The sequence below is a fragment of the Capra hircus genome, chromosome 5 (assembly GCF_001704415.2).
Source record: "Capra hircus breed San Clemente chromosome 5, ASM170441v1, whole genome shotgun sequence".
NCBI classification, from domain to species: Eukaryota; Metazoa; Chordata; class Mammalia; order Artiodactyla; family Bovidae; genus Capra; species Capra hircus.
The window spans coordinates 39,281,953-39,304,195 of record NC_030812.1 but is presented as its reverse complement, the minus strand read 5'-3'; the positions used below and the strand labels follow the sequence as shown (position 1 = coordinate 39,304,195).

The following is a 22,243-nucleotide window of genomic DNA, read 5'->3' as shown; positions in this document are numbered from 1 at the left end:
TAAATGAAAAGATGTTCTTTCTTTTTATATTGTCACCATAAGAGACTCCCTAATCTTCCAAACTGGGCTTCCCCAGTGGCTCAGCAGTAAAGAATACATCTATAATACAGGAGATGCAGGTATGATCAGGGGTGGGGAAGATCCCCTGGAGAAGGATATGGCAACACACTCCAGTATTCTTGTCTGGGAATACCTTGGACAGAGGAGCCTGGTGGGCTACAGTCCATGGGGTGGCATAATTTGGACATAACTTAACAACTAAACAACAGCAACAACAACACTCCACACATATAAATATACTGACAGAGGTACCTGAAATCCAACATGAATTTAATGTAAAGAATGAAGTACTGCACAGGTAAGTTTTTTGGCTTCTGTCCCATATGCTTTCACTGAATATATTTTTCTGTTGGTAACATTGAGTTGGTCGTTTATAAGATTGCTCATTTCCGAGGAAGCCTAATTATTTTATGATTTTGTACATAACTTTTCCCTTTATTTGGATATTTTTGACTGTTGAACACATATTTTTGCAGTTCTCTGAAGCCACATATTATTTTGTTAGGATTTAAAAAATTGTCTCTATCAAAAAATTTTAGCTGATTATTGACATATTAACTTGATATATTAAAATAATATTACAAAAGAGATACTATCTTATATTTGTTCAGTTATTACACTTTTGTTGAACGTTGGGTTCAGTTAAGAAATAGGAAGATCATATAACATAAAATTTTCTTATTCCGATTTAAAAAACTTTTTTTGCCCATTCATCAATTAAATATAATTTATCACTAAATTTAGAGCCTCATTACTCTATTGTCTTATAATTTTCTAATTTTTCTAGAAATAGTTTCTATTAATTATAGTCACAACTATTAATTATATTCAGATAATTTTGTTTAAAAATTAGTATTTTATGTCACATAAAATGGCTCAACTGGTAAAGAATCTGCCTGCAATGTGGGAGACCTGGGTTCAATCCCTGGGTTGGGAAGATCCCCTGGAGAAAGGAACAGCTACCCACTCCAGTATTCTGGCCTGGAGAATTCCATGGACTGTATAGTCCATGGGATGGCAAAGAGTTGGGCATGACTGACAGACTTTCACTTTCACAAAAGAAATTTTAAAAATATTCTATATCTGAATTTCTTAGAAATAGTTCCCTAACTTGGAGATGGGGAAATTTACATTGTTTTCAAAGAAACTAAAATGAAAACAAGGATGCTTTTTATTATTAGGTGATCATATGGAATTATATTTTTAAATGTTTTTGTTATTCTTTCTGGATTAATGTTTATTTTACTAAAATTTGAGATTAATATTATGAGTAATAAATAATGCTAAGAATTACAGCATTGATATAAGAAAGAAAAATAAGCTATATATTTTTCAGGCAATATTAAATTCATTATTTTAAGTATTTCCTAGGGCATGTTTTATTATAAACATTTCTCTGTAAATTAGAGATTGTTGTCAATTCTTGATATCCATTACATCAGATGTATGAGGCAAGTTTAGCTAGACAAAAGATGGAAAATCACAGTGAGAATGTGATTAGACAGTTTTTGCTTTGGCAAGGAACAAAATAATATGTCTTCTTACTTTAAATTTGAACAAATTTCTTATCTTTAAAATTAAACTATTATATAGGCAAAAGTACTTAGTAGAGTGTATAACAATTACTCAGTAATTTTATTTAATCTTTAGCAGTCAGTATTGAACACAACAATCCAGCACATGAATAGTGTGCTTTACAGGAAAATATTAATTTTTACTTACTAAATGAACTAAATATATTCATATACAAGTGTATTTATATTTAGAGATTAAGTCTAAGGATGAATTTGCGCAAATTTGATAAATTCCTATTTATACATATTCATTTTAAAATGTGATGTCTCATGACATTTTAAAATGAATATGTTACACCAGTATATTTTTTATATAAATATGCTATGTGGTCAGTGAAAAGTATATCCTCTGTGGCTTATACTCACCCATTTTTAAATGGATTTCCCTGGCGGCTCAGAGGTTAAAGCATCTGCCTGCAGTGTGGGAGACCTGGGTTTGATCCCTTGGTCGGGAAGATCCCCTGGAGAAGGAAATGGCAACGCACTCCAGTATTCTTGCCTGGAGAATCCCATGGATGGAGGAGTCTGGTGGGCTGCAGTCCATGGGGTTGCAAAGAGTCGGACACACGACTTCACTTTCACTTTCACTTTCTTTCACTTTCTTTTTAAGTAGGTAGCATGCAACATTTCAGGTTTTAAAACTAAAGGTTACTCATTATTCCAACTAAGACATTTTTGTTGCGGCTCTTTTCCTAGGTTAAAAACTTCTCTGACATTGAACAACTATATTTGAAATACAGTCTAACAGATTGTATATTTATATTACATTTATGTTAAAAAAAAGATCATGATAAACTATCTCCTTAAATTTTAAAGCATTTGCTTGCTTTTATTATTTTGGAGTGTTCTATCGACTAATTACAGAAGTTAATATTGCTTAGGGGATTTATTAGAACTTTAAATTAAATTAGATGATAATAAAGCCATGGCTTAGCATAAAACTTTATTTCCTTCTGAATATCAAGGATTATTTTTCATTAGATTTTTTTAGTATGCATTTCTTGGTAAATATTTTATTATCACAAAGGGCATTTGTGAAGCACATACATATATTTTGTCCCATTTCTTCTTTCTAAGCTTGTGTCTCTTTTCCTCCCAGAAACTCCTTTTGCACCATCACCTGCAGCTTCCCACTCTTTGCTCCCATGGTGTCTTAGATATTCTGAGTGCAACAGTACAGGTTGGTTGACTTGAAGTTCGGCTGTGATCTCCAGGGGGCAGAATGGCTGTTTCTGCACTAGCACTAGGCAGAATAGTAGTAGGTTCTCATTTTGTGTAAATTGAATTCATGAAAACTTACAAACGCTATCTTTTTAAAAAAGCAGAATTGATTAGGTTAAATTTTAATCACATCCAGATGTCTACTGCTTACTTAGCTAAAATATCCAGTAACTCTATCAACAAGGTAGATCATGCCTGTGTAACTTTCTCAGCAGTGGCTTCCTTCTCTGTCTTCTCAGCTTCTAGTTACAGCCTAGGGTCTCCTCACTTCTGTACCAGGCCCGGATTCAAGTTTGTACAACTTTGGAAATCCAGAGTGGTTAAATTGTAGTCAGAACAATGTGTTCCTTCCTAACTTGTCTTGAATGGTTTCCTAAATCTTAGCTGTTACTTAGCAAATGCCCTTCAGTTTGGACTTGGCCCAGTGTCTTTTCCTTCCTGAGTCCAGTAAAAACATTTTGTGGAATGTGATCTGCAGCAACCACAGATGAGTGGCAATCTCTTCTTTGACAAATGGAGCAGATCAGGAAAAGAACTTTCTAGTAATTGCAGTAGGAATAGCTACTGACTGTGAAGTATTTCTTTATAATTGCAATGCACTTTCTGTACCTTTAATTGTTGTAAGACTCAAGTAGATAAATGTAGCTATCCTCATTTGACTGATGAAATAACTGAGATCAGAGAGTTTAAGTAACTTGCCCCAAATCACACTGTTGTTAAAGTGAAAGGCCAGGGTTCAGATAATTTAGATTTTCTACATGTGTTCTTGGTCTCTATATTACGTCCAGAGGAGGTTAATTCCATGTGGCAATTTTTAACAAGAACCTGATCCTGGGAAATGGAGTGGTACAGTGGAGGAAAAACGAAGACACACAGAAATATCTAGGTCATTCCATAAGTAATTCTTCATTGCAGAACAAGTAGTAAATACCAGAGAAAGAAGTGAGATTTCCAGCAGCCAAATCCAAACCATATTTTGTTAATTATATAGAAAGCACCTTCACAGTCTCTACCATTATCTAATGAGACAGCATCTAAATAATCATTGAAGAAGTAAATAAACTCAGATTGCTTTAATTATTTAGATTCCATGTGGAAATTCATTTGATTTAAAGGTAAAATTCTTAAAGCACAAATTATGCAAATTAAAATATCTAAATATGTTCCTTTAAAGAAACAGTCTTTTCTTCCTGGTCCAAGATTATATTCTAGACATATTCACAACTTAAAAATGACCAAAACACTATAGAAAGCAAGAAAGATATTAAGTGACAGAAAAATCTCACAACTTCACTAGGAGAACTATCACAAGAGGAAAAAATAGTAAAGTTTTAGTGTGGAGCTAGATTATATTGGTGAATTCTATTAAGTTTTTAATCCAAATTATAAAATTGTGCTAACAGTCATCTGACTAACAGTTATTTTCAGAAAATGGACTATCAGTGAAAGACCTTGTTTGTGCATTTTTAGCCCTTTATTGCATGTAGGTTAAGTGGGATGAGTGCTTGATTTTGTGTCTACAAACAGATGGATATTTTATAGGGAAACTAATTTGTTATACTACATCTTCTCAGGAATGGTCTGTCTCAGATATGTCTAGAGAGAGAGAGATCTTTGGTAGAGCTACAGTGGTGGGGGAGGGGCGCTCTAAAGCGGGACCATTAGTGTAACTCTTTCAACAAAAATGTACTGAGCGTAAAATGTCTATTAGGTAGGACTTGGTCCCTAGAAGTTGGAAGATGAATAAGAACATGGTCCCTATTCTTAAAGAACCATAAATTCTTAGAAAAATAAGATAGGTGAGAAAATAATTCGCAGCACAGAGTGTTGTAGAAGCAAGCTCTGCTCTGTGCTTAGTTGCCCAGTCCTGTCTGACTCTTTGCAGACAGGAGGCTTGATAATCTCTACCTATGACCTGTCGCCCACCAGATTTCTCTGTCCATGGGCATTCTGCAGGCAAAAACACTGGAGTGGGTTGCCAGGGGCTCTTCCCAACCTGGGGATCGAATCCAGGTCTCCGCATTGCATGTGGATTATTTACTGTCTGAGCCACCAGCAAATACCTAGGAGGAAATAATTAAATTCATGCACAATTACTTAAAAGAATGATTCTTTGATGACTCTTTTCTGATCAGTGAGTGTTTTCCAGGTGTAAAAGGAGGTAAAATAGCACTTCAGTTTGAGGAAACAAGTGTTAACTCTGAGCACACATAAAAACATAAAAATGCCATCTCATTTAGTGTATCTTTAAGGAGGATTCCAAAAGTAGAGGAAGGTAAATATAGTTAGACTATAGGTTACAGACAGATCGAAAAGGAGGTAGATTGCTTTTTTTCATCTGTTTACTTTTTCTTGTGTTTAAGTAAGAGGTGATGAAGTCCTGGATAACTATGGCAGACTGTGGAGAGAGACAGTGGAGCAGAGAAATTCTAGAGCTCTCTTAGAGATGGAATCAAGTATACATGGTGACCAAGATGGTGTATGCAAATGAAAGAGAAAAGCACTTTGAAAATGATTCTGTGTTTTTCATTCTGAGTAATTAAAAATGAATGGCAAACAACTAACTGAGCTAAGTAATTCAGAAGGATGCAAAAAGACTAATGACAGAACAGATAAGGTAGAGAATGAGAGAGGTGGTGCTCCTATGTGGAATCCAGCATGGAAAAGCCAGGGAAAGGAGGCAGGACAGTCCAGGTGAAATAAATATCAAAGCAAATTAGTAGACTCAAACTTCTTTCTAGATTTTATAATATTTCTCTTAATATCTTCACAGTTATGTTATTTTGGTGGTGGTTTAGTCACTAAGTCACATCCAACTCTTGTGATGCCATAGACAGAGGAGCCTGACAGACTACAATCCATGGGATTCTCCAGGCAGGAATGCTGGAGTGGGTTGCCGTTTCCTTCTCCATATGTTACCTAAAGCATATTCATATATCATCATCAATCAACATCTAATAGTGCCTTTGTATAGAATACACTGTCACAAAACAAATACACTTTCATGAAGCATAAAGACACAAGACACCAGTCTTGTGGAGAAAAAGTCAATAATTACTCCAGATATTTTGTAATAAAGTGACTGGAAGAATACTGGTTAGAAAAATAGATGTTGACAAAAGAGCTTCAATTTCCACCCACTATATAAGAATTTGACTTGTTCAGTATAAACAAAATGGTTCCTTAAGGCACTTCCCAGAATTCCTGTTGGTTAGCAAGGAGTAACTACTAGGTTGACTTTTAAAATAAACTCTTGATACACATGATGAAATTCAACCTTCTTTTCTTCCACTTTGTTGTTGTTGTGCGGTCACTAAGTCTTTTCGGACTCTTTGTGACCCCATGGATTGCAGTATGCCAGGCTTCCCCATCCTTTGTGAACCTAAAAAGAATTTAGAAGAGCTTAAAATTTCAGGGCTTAGTACCCTGAAACATAACTAAGAATAAGCCTTTTGGGGAAAAAAAAAAGAAAAAAAAAACTTTGAAAAATATATAAACGGAACAAAAATTCCATGTAGATGTCATCCAAAGTTATTGAAAAATTTTTATATCTTCTACTGAATCAGCACAAACTCTTATAAATCCTTTAGAGTAATTAATGCTGATTTCAGCCAGTAACTCCTTAGATGTTTCAGACTATTGTTACAATAGCTGAGAAATTGTTTCTTCTGTGAAAGTACAAAAAGAAGTTTCACTTGATTATGATCCTTTTAAAAACTGCGAAGGTTCAATGAATTCAGACAATTTCTTATAAGGACTTCACGTGTATGTGGAAAAACAGCGAGACACCCATTAATCCTTGATGATAGATGTGTGACACTGAATCTTGCACTAAGGCCTCAAGGTCTGACAAACATATCAGTTCAGGACCAAATTGAAAAGGAAAATCTTAAATAAAAAATACCACCTCAAACAAGTGAGTCCCTTATTTGTCATAGCCCCAAAGCAAAGAAAAATTAAATAGAACTTTTTTCTGGTTTTGCTCTGGGAAAGCATCTAAGTATTTGTGACTCTGAACCACCACATTTAACCAGTAGGGGACTGGAGTCTGACTTCTGTGGCATGGAGATGTTTGGATACTCGTAATATTTTCTAATTCTCAAGTCATTACATTACGGAAGGAAGCATTCATGTAGCATCTTTGGAGTAGAGAAAATAACACGGAGACCAGGTTTCAGTTCAAAAGCCAATTTTGCCTTTTGCTAGGTGGACAAATCTGACCCTTAGGCCTTTCATCTGTAAATGAGGATAATGAGACAAAATTTAACTGTATTATAAGAATTAAGCAAAATAACACATTGCAAAAATTTCCTGGACAGAGCAGGCACTTAGTAAATTAAATAAAAATAATCTTTTGAACAAATATTTTTTATTGTTTTTTTTTAATTAAAAAAATTTTTATTTTTACTTTATTTTGCTTTACAATACTGTATTGGTTTTGCCATACACTGACATGAATCTGCCACAGGAATACATGAGTTCCCAATCCTGAACCCCACTCCCACCTCCCACCCCATATCCTGATCATCCCCGTGCACCAGCCCCAAGCATCCTGTATCCTGTATCGAACATAGACTGGCGATTCGTTTCTTACATGATAGTATACATGTTTCAATGCCATTCTCCCAAATCATCCCACCCTCTCCCTCTCCCCCTGAGTCCAAAAGTCCGTTCTATACATCTGTGTCTCTTTTGCTGTCTCGCATACAGGGTTATCATTACCATCTTTCTAAATTCCATATCTATGTAGTATACTGTATTGGTGTTTTTCTTGCTGGCTTACTTCACTCTGTATAATCGGCTCCAGTTTCATCCACCTCATTAGAACTGATTCAAATGTATTCTTTTTAATGGCTGAGTAATACTCCATTGTGTATATGTACCCCAGCTTTCTTATCCATTCCTCTGCTGATGGACATCTAGGTTGCTTCCATGTCCTGGCTATTATAAACAGTGCTGAGATGAACATTGGGGTAAATGTGTCTCTTTCAATTCTGGTTTCCTTGGTGTGTATGCCCATCAGTGGGATTGCTGGGTCATAAGGCAGTTCTATTTGCAGTTTTTTAAGGAATCTCCACACTGTTCTCCATAGTGGCTGTATTAATTTGAATTCCCACTAACAGTGTAAGAGGGTTCCCTTTTCTCCACACCCTCTCCAGCATTTATTGCTTGTAGACTTTTGATCGCAGCCCTTCTGACTGGTTTGAAATGGTACCTCATTGTGGTTTTGATTTGCATTTCTCTGATAATGAGTGATGTTGAGCATCTTTTCATGTGTTTGTTAGCCATCCGTATGTCTTCTTTGGAGAAATGTCTATTTAGTTCTTTGGCCCATTATTTGATTGGGTCATTTATTTTTCTGGAATTGAGCTGCAGGAGTTGCTTGTATATTTTTGAGATTAGTGGTTTGTCAGTCGCTTCATTTACTGTTATTTTCTCCCATTACGAAAGCTGTCTTTTCACCTTGCTTATAGTTTCCTTGTTGTGCAGAAGCTTTTAATTTTAATTAGATCCCATTTGTTTATTTTTGCTTTTATTTCCAGTATTCTGGGAGGTGGATTATAGAGTATCCTGCTGTGATTTATGTTGGAGAGTGTTTTGCCTATTGAACACATATTTTTTAATGACAAGTATTGCTACTTAGGTCAGTTTTAAGAAAACTTATAAATAAATAAAGTAGTTTTAAAGAAATCATTTTTATTCTTATATTACCACTATCTGTATATCTAAATTTTGGAGTTTTCCTCATTGTTAGGTGAAGATTTGATTTGAAAAGAAAAGTAGAGTTAATACTTAAATTTAAATTAACCTGCATCTATTCTTTGTTGAAACCTGACATGTGAATTGGAAACCACCCCCAGGTAGCCAGCCAGATGAAAGATGGCTGCCTAGTTAGGGTCCTACAAAGCAGTTACGTAAAACTGAAAGAGTTCCCATTACAGGGATTACAGTGCCAGTTGACAGAGGAGTTTCTGTGTCATCCTCAGCACTCATCTTTTGAAAAATCTACTATTCTAAGCAAATTTAAAAGGCAAGATACCTAACCTTTCCTAGAACTGCAGGATGACTTGTCCCACAAATATGAGTACCATAAATAGGCATGCAAATATGTATCTGCTAAAAATAGATTATCTGTCTTATAATTTTAAGGATGCCTAAACAGAATAGATCCTCTATGAATAAATAGTTATGATGTCTAGGAGCATGACTAAGCTTTTTTGCTCCGTGGTCTTACCTATAAGCAAACATTTTGCCTATCATGACCATAAGCATGAGTATTAAAATCAGCAAAAGATTACTTACTCAAATTTATTTTTAAAAAGAACTAAAAAAAAATTCAGTGAGCTTTGTAGTAAGATGTATCTACCTACTTCCCTTTTTTGGATTTCTTCATTTTAATTTCTTTGATTATATACACTGATGAGTTTAAGAAAAATTGACTTTCATGACCAGTTAGTTTTATTCCAGGGCTATCCATGTTAGAATATTCTGCCAGTGAGCTATTTCTAGCACCAAAAGCAAAGGTGATCCAGTAAGCTGGCTCTGGTTGTTTGAGAATAACAAAAGCAAAAGCTTGAAGGTTATTTGTTAAGGATTTTGAGGAAAAAAATTAACCCCCTGAAATCCATTATAGGTACGTCAAACAATTTATAGCACAGAAGAGAAGAGAGCACTGAGTCTCTTTGGTCTCATCCCATGCTCAATTTATTCTCATAGATATTCACTAAGTAGTAATTTTTAAATGAATGCACCAAATGTCATATTTCAAATTCATAATTATCAGATGGTGCTTACTATGTATTTTTAACTTTTTTTCATTTAATTATCATGAATACTGTGCTATGGAAGTATTCCCCATTTTGCTGATAAAGAAATGGAGACTCTGAGAGATTAAGTACCTTGCAGGAGGTTACACACTCAAGAGAGGATAACAGTATTCAAGTGGAATTTTTCTTAATGTCAAGTCTCATGCTTTAGTGAAGGCCTCATCTTACATTTCTAAAAGAGTAGGTAAGCCAGTTTTAAAAGTCCTCAGCCTTATAGCCTCATCTTGCCCAAAAGTCATATCAAAATAAGGCTATGCACCATGTGCTTATTAACCCTAACCCTAATCAGCAAGGAGGTCCAACCAGTCCATCCTAAAGGAGATCAGTTCTGAATTGGCAGTCCTGAATTGGAATTAGAAAGACTGATATTGAAGCTGAAACTCCAATACCTTGGCCACCTGATGCGAAGAACTGACTCATTTGAAAAGACCCTGATGCTGGGAAAGATTGAAGGCAGGAAGAAAAGGGGACGACAGAGGATGAGATGGTTGGATGGCATCACCGACTCAATGGACATGAGTTTGAGTAAGCTCCAGGAGTTGGTGATGAACAGGGAGGCCTGGTGTGCTGCAGTCCATGGGGTCGCAAAGAGTCGGACACGAATGAACGACTGAACTGAACTGAACTGTTGGCCAATAATAGACAGAAGTTATGTTCACATTTCCCAACAAATAAGCAGTCATCACTCTATTAGAAATGCTTGCTCCTTTCTCAAAGAGGAAATGCATCCTTGCAATCTAGCATTTCCTGATAGGGAAAGGACCAGAGTCAACAGTAAGGAAAGCATACAACTACCAGAATAAGCTGCCAGCAAATCATATACCCTTGCCAAAAACAACACTATTTTGCTTGAAATATGTGTTTATAATTGCCAAACAAATAGGAGTAACAAGATTAGTGGGTTTCACCAGTTTTAAAGAACCATCATAACCACTATCACTTACATAATCAAGCTTTTAATGTATATATAAACAAATATCAACTTAGATTATTGTAGACAAGGAGAAATATAATAAACATCTTTATAAAGTTTATGGCTCAATCCCTGACATTCTTAAATTAATCATGGTTTGCATGGAATCACCTATTAATAGCCATACTAAGAACCCAAGAACAAATAAATAGCCTTGACAAGTAAAATGCACAAAGATCACGCCAGCCTCAGAGTCATATCTTAAGTCCAAAGTTTCTCTTTTCTCAAAGTTACACAACTAGCTATCGACAGGACTATAAATAGGTCTTAAATTGTCTTTTTCTCTTCTTCACACAGCTTAGTGTTCTGCTATCTGAAAGAGATGTAGGAGAAAAAATTATAAAACACAAAATAAGCAAGCTGATACCACATAGGCACTATAATAAAATAGATCTCAAAGCAAAAAAAAAAAAAATCAAATATATAAAAAGTCTACAGTATCTCAAAGAAAAAAATCCATTTTAATACTTTATTTCTTTTTTTTCTTTTCTAGAAACTCTTAAAAATAGATTAGATTATTCCATTTTATCAAAGGCAGGCATTTATGCTTATAATAACTGAGATAACATTGAAAACTTTCTCAACATTTCCCCCAAGAGTTAGCAGAAAGAACTAACTTTTAAAAAGATATCTCTTTTAATTCTTCTTAGGCAATTTATAAAAATAACTGTTCTGGTATATGGCCCAGAGTAAATTTTAAGGTTAACCTTACTAGTTACAGGAGTTTTACTGAAAATTCTTTACCAGATTCTAGGCAAGGATGAAAAATAGGGTGGACAAACTGAAAGAATCCAGGAAAGGTCAAAAGGAGACTCCACGTATCCTACCACCTCCCAGAATCCTCGTTGGCATCCACCTTGGCTGAGCAATGTATGCGTGAGACAGAGTAATTGGGCAGAGACAACCAGGAAACTGATCTTATCACCATAAAATACTGAGACTGTGAACCATGTCGCTCAGCAGTCCTGGGTTTCTTTTCCCTCCTGCTCTCTGCCCAGGCACCCTTTCCCAATAAAATCCCTTGATTTGTCAGCTAAAAAAAAAAAAAAAAAAAAAAAAAAAAAAAAACAGGTGGGAATCAGGAAAAGGGCCAGAAGAAATGTATATGGTTTGCCGGCTACTTATGCTGGCAGTTGTATACTTTTCCTTACTGTTGACTCTAGTCCTTTCCCTATCAGGAAATGCTAAACTGCAAGAATGCATTTCCTCCTTGAGAAAGGAGCAAGCACATAGAGTGATGTCTGGTTATTTGCTGGGAACTGTAAACATACGGTCTATTATTGGCCAACAAGCACATGCTAAATAACCTAATTTTGATATGATTTTGGGGCATGATGAGTTTATAATTATGAGGACTTTTAAAACTGGTTTACCTACTTCTTTAGAAATGTAAGAGTGAATATGAAAGAGAGAAGAGACATATAAGATGCAAAGCCTAGAAATTAATTTACCAATAACAAATCTATAATTGTTTTGTCTGAGACATTTAATAAAATCCCAGTAGTCGAGACAAATTTTAAATAGTTTTGTTTTTTTTTTTTTTTTGCCTCAAAAGACTTCAGATCCTTCATGTTAAGTCCTGCAAGAAAACTGGAGTGTGTGATATTAAAAAAAAAATGATCTTGGTCTCTTGGTCAGAAAATTCATTCATACATTAAATTATGTGTCAGAATTTCAAAGTAAGAAACAGTTTTTCCTCCTTTAACTTTGTTTTCACCCATCTCTGTCACAAAATTTAGGAAAATAAGTGCCATTTTCTCACTTAATCCTCACAACATCTAATTGGTAAACAGATACAAAATATTTTCTAAAAGGTACACAGCCAAGGAGTAATAGAGTCAGGAGGCTGAAATGGTTAAGCTAACTCCAAAAACAAAGCTCTTAATTAATACCTGAGATTAGAAAGGTTAAAGTCTTAACTGACCCTTCTCCTTGGCCAGAGTGATTGACTGAGGGATGAGATGGGCACCTACTCTAATCTAGTTCAATCACACAAATCCACTAATTCAGCCACAATATTGGTTTTACAGTAGGTGTATGACTCAGACTTCTTAAATAAGAATTTTTCCTTAAGAGTTTCCTCACTGGAGTTGGCGTTAAAAGAAATCATCTCTTTGCTTTTAAGAATGTATAATTGTGAGCTTCACACTCTGGTCTATCTTGAGGAGTCAGTCTGAGAATGTGAGGCAATCAGCAAAGGAAGAAGAGATAAATGCCAGAAACGTGGCAGACACAAGTGTTCAGTTAACTGGCTCTAGCTGTCCCAAAGCAGTGCAAAATCAGCTTTTTCTTCATTGAGTTCCAGTGAATTAAAACAAAGAATCCCCAATTACCATGTCACCAAGGAGATCACCTTGAACTACTGCTGCTAAATTGCTTCAGTCGTGTCCGACTCTTTGCGACCCCATAGATGGCAGCCTACCAGGCTTCTCTGCCCATGGGATTTTCCAGGCAAGAGTACTGAAGTGGGTTGCCATTGCCTTCTCTGCACCTTGAGCTAGACAACTACAGAAAAGTGCAATATCCCCTGTATTGATATGTGAAAGGACATTTCAGGGATGTTTGTGATCGAACAGGACACAATATATGATTGGGGAGCAGTAAGTAGGCATATAGGTTTCCAATGTAAGTTTTGTGCAGGGGGCACACCTACTTTCTCTATTGTTTTCCTTTGTTTTTATCTAACTATTTTTAAAAAATATAATCTAGGATTATATAAAGAGATGAACAACATCAAATGTATGAATCACTGTCATTTATGGGAGTTTTCTATCAGCCATGCATTTTTTGAAGTGCTCTACATAAAACAACTATTTTCAAACTGTGATAAGCAAAGCGCCACTCATTTTCTGGAGTGATGGGCTTGGGGGAGTACAGGAATCAGCATGAATGTAAAGGAGGTCAAAAATATCTGCCCCAGGCCCATCTCTAAATAAAGCATCCCCTCTCCCTCTTGTTCAGTTAAACAGCTTCCGCATATGATTGCTTCTGAAGAAAGGTTATGCTGCTAAAACACATGGAAGAACCATTGATACACATCTTCTCCATGTCTTCTCACAATAAAGACATGAGATATGTTATTCCTGTTTCTTATTTGAAAGAACTAGGACATAAAAAGATTAAAGAACATGCTCAGCATTACCTAGCGAATCGAAAGCAGAGGCAGAATGTGAACTTCATTATCCTTGCTTGGCTCTAGAGCCCCATGACACTATTCTTAGTACACCCTTACATCTCCTGGCAGGACGGTGGCCTGCTGACAGATCTTCATATTTGCCTATTTGTTCTCAAAATCTAAACATCCAAAGACCAAGTACAAAGTCGTACTCTGACAGGCAGTCAGACCATCTGTAAGCGCCTAGATGTAACAAGGAAACACACCTCAACACAGGCATGGAGCAGCACTCAAGCAGGAGGGAGAAACATCTTATGTAAGGTTTGAGTTCTTGCTGAATAATCTAGAGGAGGGTTTAAGGGAAGAAGCAATCAGTTCTGAGTTATTTGCTGTTTCTAAGATAAGGCCAGGAGTATCAGGAATTGAGTAGGGTCGGGACCCCTCATGGGGCTTCCCAGGTGGTGCTAGTGGTAAAGAACCCACCTGCCAGTGCAGGAGATGCAGGAGACCTGGGTTCAATCCCTGGGTTGGGAAGATCCCCTGGAAAAGGAAATGGCAACCCATTCCAGTATTCTTGCCTGGAGAATCTCATGGAGAGAGGACCCTGGTAGGCCCCAGTCCATGGGGTCGCAAAGAGCTGGATATGACTAAAGTGACTTAGCATGCCAGGGATCCATCATGAGGGGAGAGTGGTTTACCTGCTGCATGTTCCTAGTAAAAGATAGGAACAGTAAAGAAGGTATGGAATATTATTAGTAAGTCAACACTGGCCATTCAATGATGGGGCTGTTCTTGCATTTTCTAGTTGCTGCATGATCTTAGAAATGTTTCACAGTTGGCATTATCTTTCTCTCTCATACTACTAACCTAAATAAAGACAGGTCACTTTGGGTTTTTGTTTTTTTTTTTCACTCTGAGCTGATTTTTACTGTCAATCCCAGACAGACTTTTATATTCTCCAAACTTGCTGCTATCCCAGAGGGAGTTTTATTGAATTCAACACAAATACACACTGATGTATACCTAACATGTCTGATATATATGAAGATGGGGATAAATCATCTTATCAAAACACTCTCTTCCCTCAGCCCAAGACCAAGAATAAGACTTTGAAGGAATCCAAAGTAACATCCTACCAAGACAAGTTGGAGAACACTTTGGGCTGAGGAGTAAAATAAGGCCTTTCTGATGTTGCAGGTTTTTAACATTGTTTCTCTGATAAGAGATGTAGGTCACAGTGGTTGTCTTTGTCTTCTTCTTTCAACCCCCATGTCTTACCCCTTTACTGTCTTTCTGACCTTGTACTCCACAATCAGAAAAGATTCAGGGCTTTTAACTGTAAGAATTATCTATATCATAACTTTATAGTTGAATTACTATATGTTGGGCTTGGTATTAGACAACACAGCTGAAAATATAATTTGAATATATTCCCTGTCCTGAAGTTGTTCACAATCTAGAGATGTTAAAAATTGTGAACATAAAACATGACACCACAAGGAGAAAATGACAGCAAACGTTAGCAGTTAGGGTTGGAGCATGTCCAAACTTAAGCATCAGAAAAGACATTTGTATTAAAAGCTGACTAGAGTGACTGTCTTGTGCTCGTGCTCAGTGCTCAGTCGCTCAGTCATGTCTGACTCTTTGTGACCCCATGGACTGTAACCCCCCAGGCTCCTCTGTCCATGGGATTTCCCAAGAAAGAATACTGGAGTGGGTTGCCATTTTCTTCTCCAGGGGATATTCCCCACCCACTAATCAAACCCCCATCTCCTGCATTGGCAGGTGGACTCTTTACCACTGAGCCACCAAGGAAGCCTAGAGTGACTGTCTACTTACCATAAAACCTGAAAAGATGGTTAAGTACTGCTTGTTTTTTACTTAAATTTCTCTTCTCAATGTGTAACTAGGCAGTTTAGGGTAAAAAAAAAATCAGAAACCCAATGACATAGTATTCTAAATAGGCTTTACATGAGTTCTTATAGGCAAAAGTAATTAACCAGACTGATGATTTGTTCATGTTTGATATTCAGTGAAAGTGAAAGTTGCTCAATTGCGTCCAGCTCTTTGAAACCATGGACTATACAGTCCATGGAATTCTCCAGGCCAGAATACTGGAGTGGGTAGCCTTTCCCTTCTCCAGGGGATGATCCCAACCCAGGGATCGAATCCAGGTCTCCTTGCACTGATGCAAAATACATGTTTTCAACTAACCATGTAAGTACTGAAATTATTCTTGATAGCAATATTATATACATTTTGTTAGGTAAAAAAAGAATATATGTTTAAAACCCCTCAAGAATATGGGGATCCCACATTTAAAATGGCTTTAAATAGCAATTCAGTGAGGTCTCTAATTTGTGTTTAGAATGTAGAAGAGAATTGAAGATGAAGACCACAATTACATAGGCTTGAGCCATTAGGGAAATTAAATATAACACACATAAACTTGAAGAGTTTATTTTAAATAAATCAAATATCCTGATGTTGCAGCCACAAGTTAGGAAATTATATTTTGTTTTCATACTAACACCAAAACTTCAAAATGGCATTCACAGTTGACTAACCTTCTTTCTGTTGCCACAGTTTGTACTGAGACAACCCACATATTGAGGCAAATACACGAATGTGTACCCATCACTAATGTGATTTGTGGTCGAAGGACAGAGCATTTCAGAGACCCCGCTGTCATTCTCAGACAAAGGTCTTTAGGAAAGATCATTTAAATTAGGTCAAACATTGAAAACTAATATTTTTCTGTGTGATTGAGGTCATTATTGGCCATCTTATTGAATAAAATAATATGTGTGCTGAGGTTTAGTTTTAAAATATCTATGTACAAAAAGAGAAGGAAAACTACAAGAACAAATACCCCTGGAAACAGCTTAGGAGCTCTACTTTCCCCTTTGTCGTTTGTTTTCCTCCAGTGCTCTGCCTTGACACTTGAAGTGCAGGATGTAGCCTTCTAGCGCTTTTCTAGACTTGGTTCCTTTCCAAAGTGATCTGTAGAAAGTGGCAGCAAGTGATCTGTAGAAAGAGCATGGACTTTGGAGCCAGGCTGGTCTGAGATCTAATCCTGGCTCTGCCTTCTACTGGCTACTGGTCTTAAGCAGTAATTTTCTCTGAATCTGAGTTACATAATCTATAAAGTGTAGGCATGAAATTAAGACACACTTGCTCCTTGGAAGAAAAGCTGTGACAAACTTAGATAGCATTTTAAAAAGCAGAGATATCGCTTTGCCGACAAAGGTGTATATTGTCAAAGCTATGGTTTTTCTAGTAGTCATGTATGGATATGAGAGTTGGATCACAAAAAAGGCTGAGCTCTGAAGAACTGACGCTTTCATACTGTGCTGGAGAAGACTCTTGAGAGTCCCTTGGGCTTCAAGGAGATCAAACCAGTCAATTCTAAAGGAAATCAACCCTAAATGTTCATTGGAAGGACTGATGCTGAAGCTGAAGCTCCAATACTTTGCCACCTAATGCAAACAGCCAACTCATTGGAAAAGACCCTGATGCTGGGAAAGATTGAGAACAGGAGGAAAAGGAGATGACAGATTATGAGATGGTCGTATGGCATCACCAATTCAATGGACATGAGTTTGAGCATACTTCAGGAGATGGTGAAGGACAGGGAAGCCCAGCATGCCTCAGTCCATGGTGTTGCAAAGTCGGACGTGATTGAGTGACTGAACAGCAACAACAAATCTATAGAGTCAGGATAGTAAGTTGTACCACCTTAGACTACTGTATAAATATCACAAAACACATAAAGGGCCAGTGTGGTTTCTGTCTTGTAATTACAGAGCCGTGAATAGCAGCTATCAGAGTTATTATTAGTGTCATCGTTGCTACTGGTAGTGCTGTTATGCAGCATCTCCATAACGAGGCAGCTACTTGAGGACCGATTATATTGTGCCTACTATTCTGCCCTCACTTTTGCCTTCACTGCCCTGCTCACTTCTAAGAACCCCTTTATGTGTATCTCATAATGTTTTCTCTCTTACATTTTCCATGCAGTACCAAATGCTGCTAACAGGGCAATAGCGGAATATAGGTAGACACAATCATTGTCCACCTTACAAGGAGTATGACTGTGCTTTCAATGACCAAATTGAAGAGAAGATTCTTCTCTTCAATCTTGAGTCTTTTGAAATGTAAGGAGAATATTGTAAAGAAAGGGATATTTAGACAGCTGTTGATATAGTTGATAACAATGACTTAAAGTTTCAAATTTAGAGAACTTCCAAAAATCTATTATATTTACACAAATAGACACAAATCTATTATACTTGCAATCTGTTGACTGTATTTTTAGCCTGCCACTCTTCCCAGCAATGCGTTCATTGAAAAGAGTACTTAATAATTGTGGAGAGTTGAAAGGAAGAGTATACTTTTTTGATCCCACTTTTCAACCCTTTCTCAAGAATTCCAGTGATGCTGGACTTAGATCCATAAATTTCCTTAGCGCAGGAAGAGCCCTTCTAGATGGCACTCAAGGTGTATTTTAAGTATATAGAATATCACATCATTTTTATTCTTAAATCACAGCATTAGTATTTCAGGGCAATTGTTCTTTAGACACAAATTTGAATAGATTATTATTATCAAAAATACATTTCTCAAAGCATTGTGTATAAGTCCCTACATGTTTTAAAACTATTGATATATGGGATATGAAACCATGTAATATCTTCCAGTATACATATAATGTCATTCAGTTCAGTCGCTTAGCATGTCTGACTCTTTGTGACATAATGGACTGCAGCATGCCAGGATTCCCTGTCCGTCATCAACTCCCAGAGCTTGTTCAAACTCATGTCCATCGAGTCGGTGATGTCATCCAACCATCTCATCTTCTATTGTCCTCTTCTCCTCCTCAATGTCATTGTCCCAGGTTTAACATTATTTGCATTTTTGCGGCATCTTTTCATCTTATTGTGTCACAGCTTACTTATGATTTTTCACTTATGTATGTATGTTTCTTGACCTAGTGCCTTCTAGTAGAAGTTTAGGACTGCTGAATCACAGGAAAAATAGAAACATTTGTGATCTTATTATCTTAAATGATTTATATGAACTCGTGGTATAAATAGTCTATGCACTTTCACACACAAAATCCTTGATCAACCATTTCTATTTTTACTAAGTCACTTAAGACTAAGAGAAGCTGGTATTTTTTTTTGAAGGAAACACTTGTTTTTCAGGGTTTACATAATATGGTCTTCCGCAAAGCAGGGGAAATGAGCAATAGTGACTGTTATCAATGAACTAATAAGCACGTGTTTGATTTGCATTATAGGTGCATCCATCTTATCACCATGTCTTCTCGGCTTCCTGCTGCCTGCCCTTGGCATCCTTGTCTACTTGGAATTCTGAATGTGGTGTGACAACCTGCTTTTCCCAGCCCAGCTCAGAGAACACCCTTCATCCCTATGATGACTACAGGTCCTTCCAATCCCTGCGGCTCCATGCTAAGCCAAATAAATCATAATTTAACAAACTATCCAACTGATTCACAACATATGTTATGACTGAGGCATTCAGGAACCCCTTCATCCAAAAGAATAAACTTTTAAATGAATATAAAATGATTTTTAACTCGTTCCAATATGCCTTATAAACCACTTAAACTGATTCTGTGACAGTTGCATGATTTAATCCAATGGGACAAGTTACAGTGTTCAATTCAATACTATAGGCTGTAGAGTGAAAGTAAAATCACCATACACAGGTGCTTTAAATTTAATAACAAGTTGTGAAATATAATAGAGGTTGAAGTGTTGATCGTATGTGGTAAATGTAAGAGTACTATAGTCTCTTGTACTATCCTCTCTGTTTTGGGTCCTGCATATTTTTGAATGGCCCCTATCATTCTTGACATTTTGAGTTTTCTTAGAAAAAAAAAAATAGAACTGAAGAATTAGACATAATCTCCAATACCAAATCATTTTATTGAATAAGTTGGAAGATTTTGAATATTGAAAACCAAATTCTAGAACTTATGATCAGTATTCCTATTTTGGAAGCAAGTAATTTTCTAAACATTTGGTTTTCAGAATCAGTAATTCTTTTAAGTTAGTTTTTTAATAGTAAAATTAACATACTATATGAAGTTTTTTTTTTTTTACTTTTGTATTCTACTCTGATGTTCTTTTATGCTTTTCTTATTATCGATTTCAAACCTCAAAAACCATAGCTCTTGTGATAGAGTATCATCATGTTGCTGTATTTATTCATACGTGAAATGATCAATTTTAAAAAGTAGAGAGCTCCCATTTTTTTAATTGAGATGTGACAGGCTTTACATAGCTAGGGATAAATGTCAGTTAAGTGAATATCAGAATTATCTAATATTCTAGTGTCTTTGTTTTTCTGCTTCATTCTAAGTAAAACCTTTCTTTGTTAAAGGTGTGGGATCAAGAAATCACCTGTAGCTTGGAAAAACTACAGTATTTCCCATTATTTTTTAAATTTAGTTTTAAATTCATTTCCTGCTTCAATGCAATACCGAAAACTGGCTAAAAATACCAAATCAAGGTTTGTTAATGGTACTTTGAAAAGTATCCAAAACTAGAAGGCTGGGAGGAGACAAATAGCTTGTCTGTGCAGTGGTATCTCCCAAGTGTTGGTATTTTAGGTTTTTATAAGACCTGGAAAGGAAGATGCACATTTCTTCATTCTCCATGGTGTGCAGGGACATATGTTTGAGTGTGGATGTGAAAGAAGTCAAGTAATAAAGGATTAGCTGGCTAATGAAATAGTGCAATGTCTGATGCTTCAAGAGGTATAATCCTATTTTATTAGCACAACCTTGCTAGCTAATTAGAGATAGAGTTTATCTTTTTAGAAAGGATACCTTATAGGTTCATAAAAATATCTACAGGAAGCAAAATAGATCTAATACTATTTTACCCCCTTTTCTTTAATTTGTATAATTTTTGTACTATATATCTATGTGTAAATGTTTAGAGCTTTCATTATGAAAATACCAATAAATATTTCATTAGTTTACATTTAACTCTTTGTTATAAAATGAAACTTTTTAAAAACAAGTGAAAGGGATGATTCCCCAGTAGAAGTATGTCAACAGTCTGAGATCATTGCCAGATTTCATAAAAAATTTAATTATTTGAAAAAGCCACAAAATCTCTTCATACTTTTGGGAAACAAATATTCTGTAAGCCTTCTGTACAAATGTTTGTGTTTTCATTGTTCCACTTTGGGGTTTTCCTTTTGCAATGTGACCCATGTTGGGCATTTTTATATAATCAACAACTAAATATTTTGCCAAATGCATGCTTGCCTTTTATTTTCTTATGTATGGTAATAAAGAGCAAAACTGGTTAGATTTTGCATGAAATGGTTCTGACAGATAAGAAGTAAACAGACTTTGAAGGTTGTTTGTTTAATTTTAAATTTGTGACAGAGATAAAATAGAGTAAAATCTCTCATACACTGATAATTCAAGCTTTCATTTCCTCATAGACGTGTACAAATTTGACTGGGACCATCAGATTTAAACTGTTGTCAAGCTAACTAATGCATCATCTGCTTTAAGACACAAGATTCTTAATTAAACTTTATATAGTGATAGATACATCTGTTGTTTCTTTGTATTTCAAGGAAAGGTGGTAGTAGTTTTATTTGATACTGATAAATATTGAATTGATTTTTTTAGTTATTTTTTATCATTTTTTTCAATGGAGTAGCATAGGACTGTGCTTTGTCCTTTTTATGAATGAAAAAAAAATTATAAAGAAATAAATGTCTTACTGTTACCCAAGAAATAACAACTGTCCTTTCAATTTACCTGACTTTGAAAATTCATTTTTAGAGGATTTTCATTAAAAATTTAATAACATGGAAAAAATATTACACATTAAACAAAACAACAGTTCACTGTTTGAAGCATTCTACAAAAAAAATATGCATACAAACATATACATGCACACACTGGCATTACAATGACATGCGATCACCTGGGAGATGACTTCAGTTTATGGAGAAGTCAGTGCATGTCACTCAGTCTTATGCTGGACACTAATGCAAGCTGTTAGATACTGAAAAAACAAGACTGGTTAAACCCTGAATGAGCTGATACTCTTAATGGAGGAATTTGCTTAAAAGCATAGCTGTGCAAACAGGAATCTGGTACAGGTGAAGCCTTCTCTGAGTCCTGAGCCAGACTGAACCTCAAATGCTGAATCCTAGAGGTTTCTGCCTTCCTTACATCCTCCCCTGTGTTCTGATTGTGATTTCTCACTGGCATTCTGCCCTCTCTTCCTGTTTCATGAAGCTTGCTTCCACCCTGTACCCTGTCTCCCCTTTTGGACCCTGCCTCTGTTTCTTGACCCTAAATATTATATTACTTCCATTCTAATATTTTACTTTTGGTATTTGACCCAGGACTGACCCCGTCTCTAATTCTCCAGGCTTTGGGAGATCAAAGCTTCTTTCTGTGAGTGCATTT

At 36.1% G+C, this 22,243-nt stretch overlaps 1 protein-coding gene across 2 annotated transcripts in view; it reads left to right on the top strand.

The window, feature by feature from the left end:
- Positions 1-21,560, top strand: part of CNTN1 (contactin 1) — a 406,368-nt gene extending 384,808 nt beyond the window's left edge. For both annotated transcript variants that reach the window (XM_005680162.3, XM_005680161.3), the window contains exon 24: positions 19,073-21,560. In XM_005680162.3, coding sequence (XP_005680219.1) covers positions 19,073-19,149 — 77 coding nt within the window. In that variant the 3' untranslated portion in view covers positions 19,150-21,560. The remainder of the gene's footprint in view (positions 1-19,072) is intronic.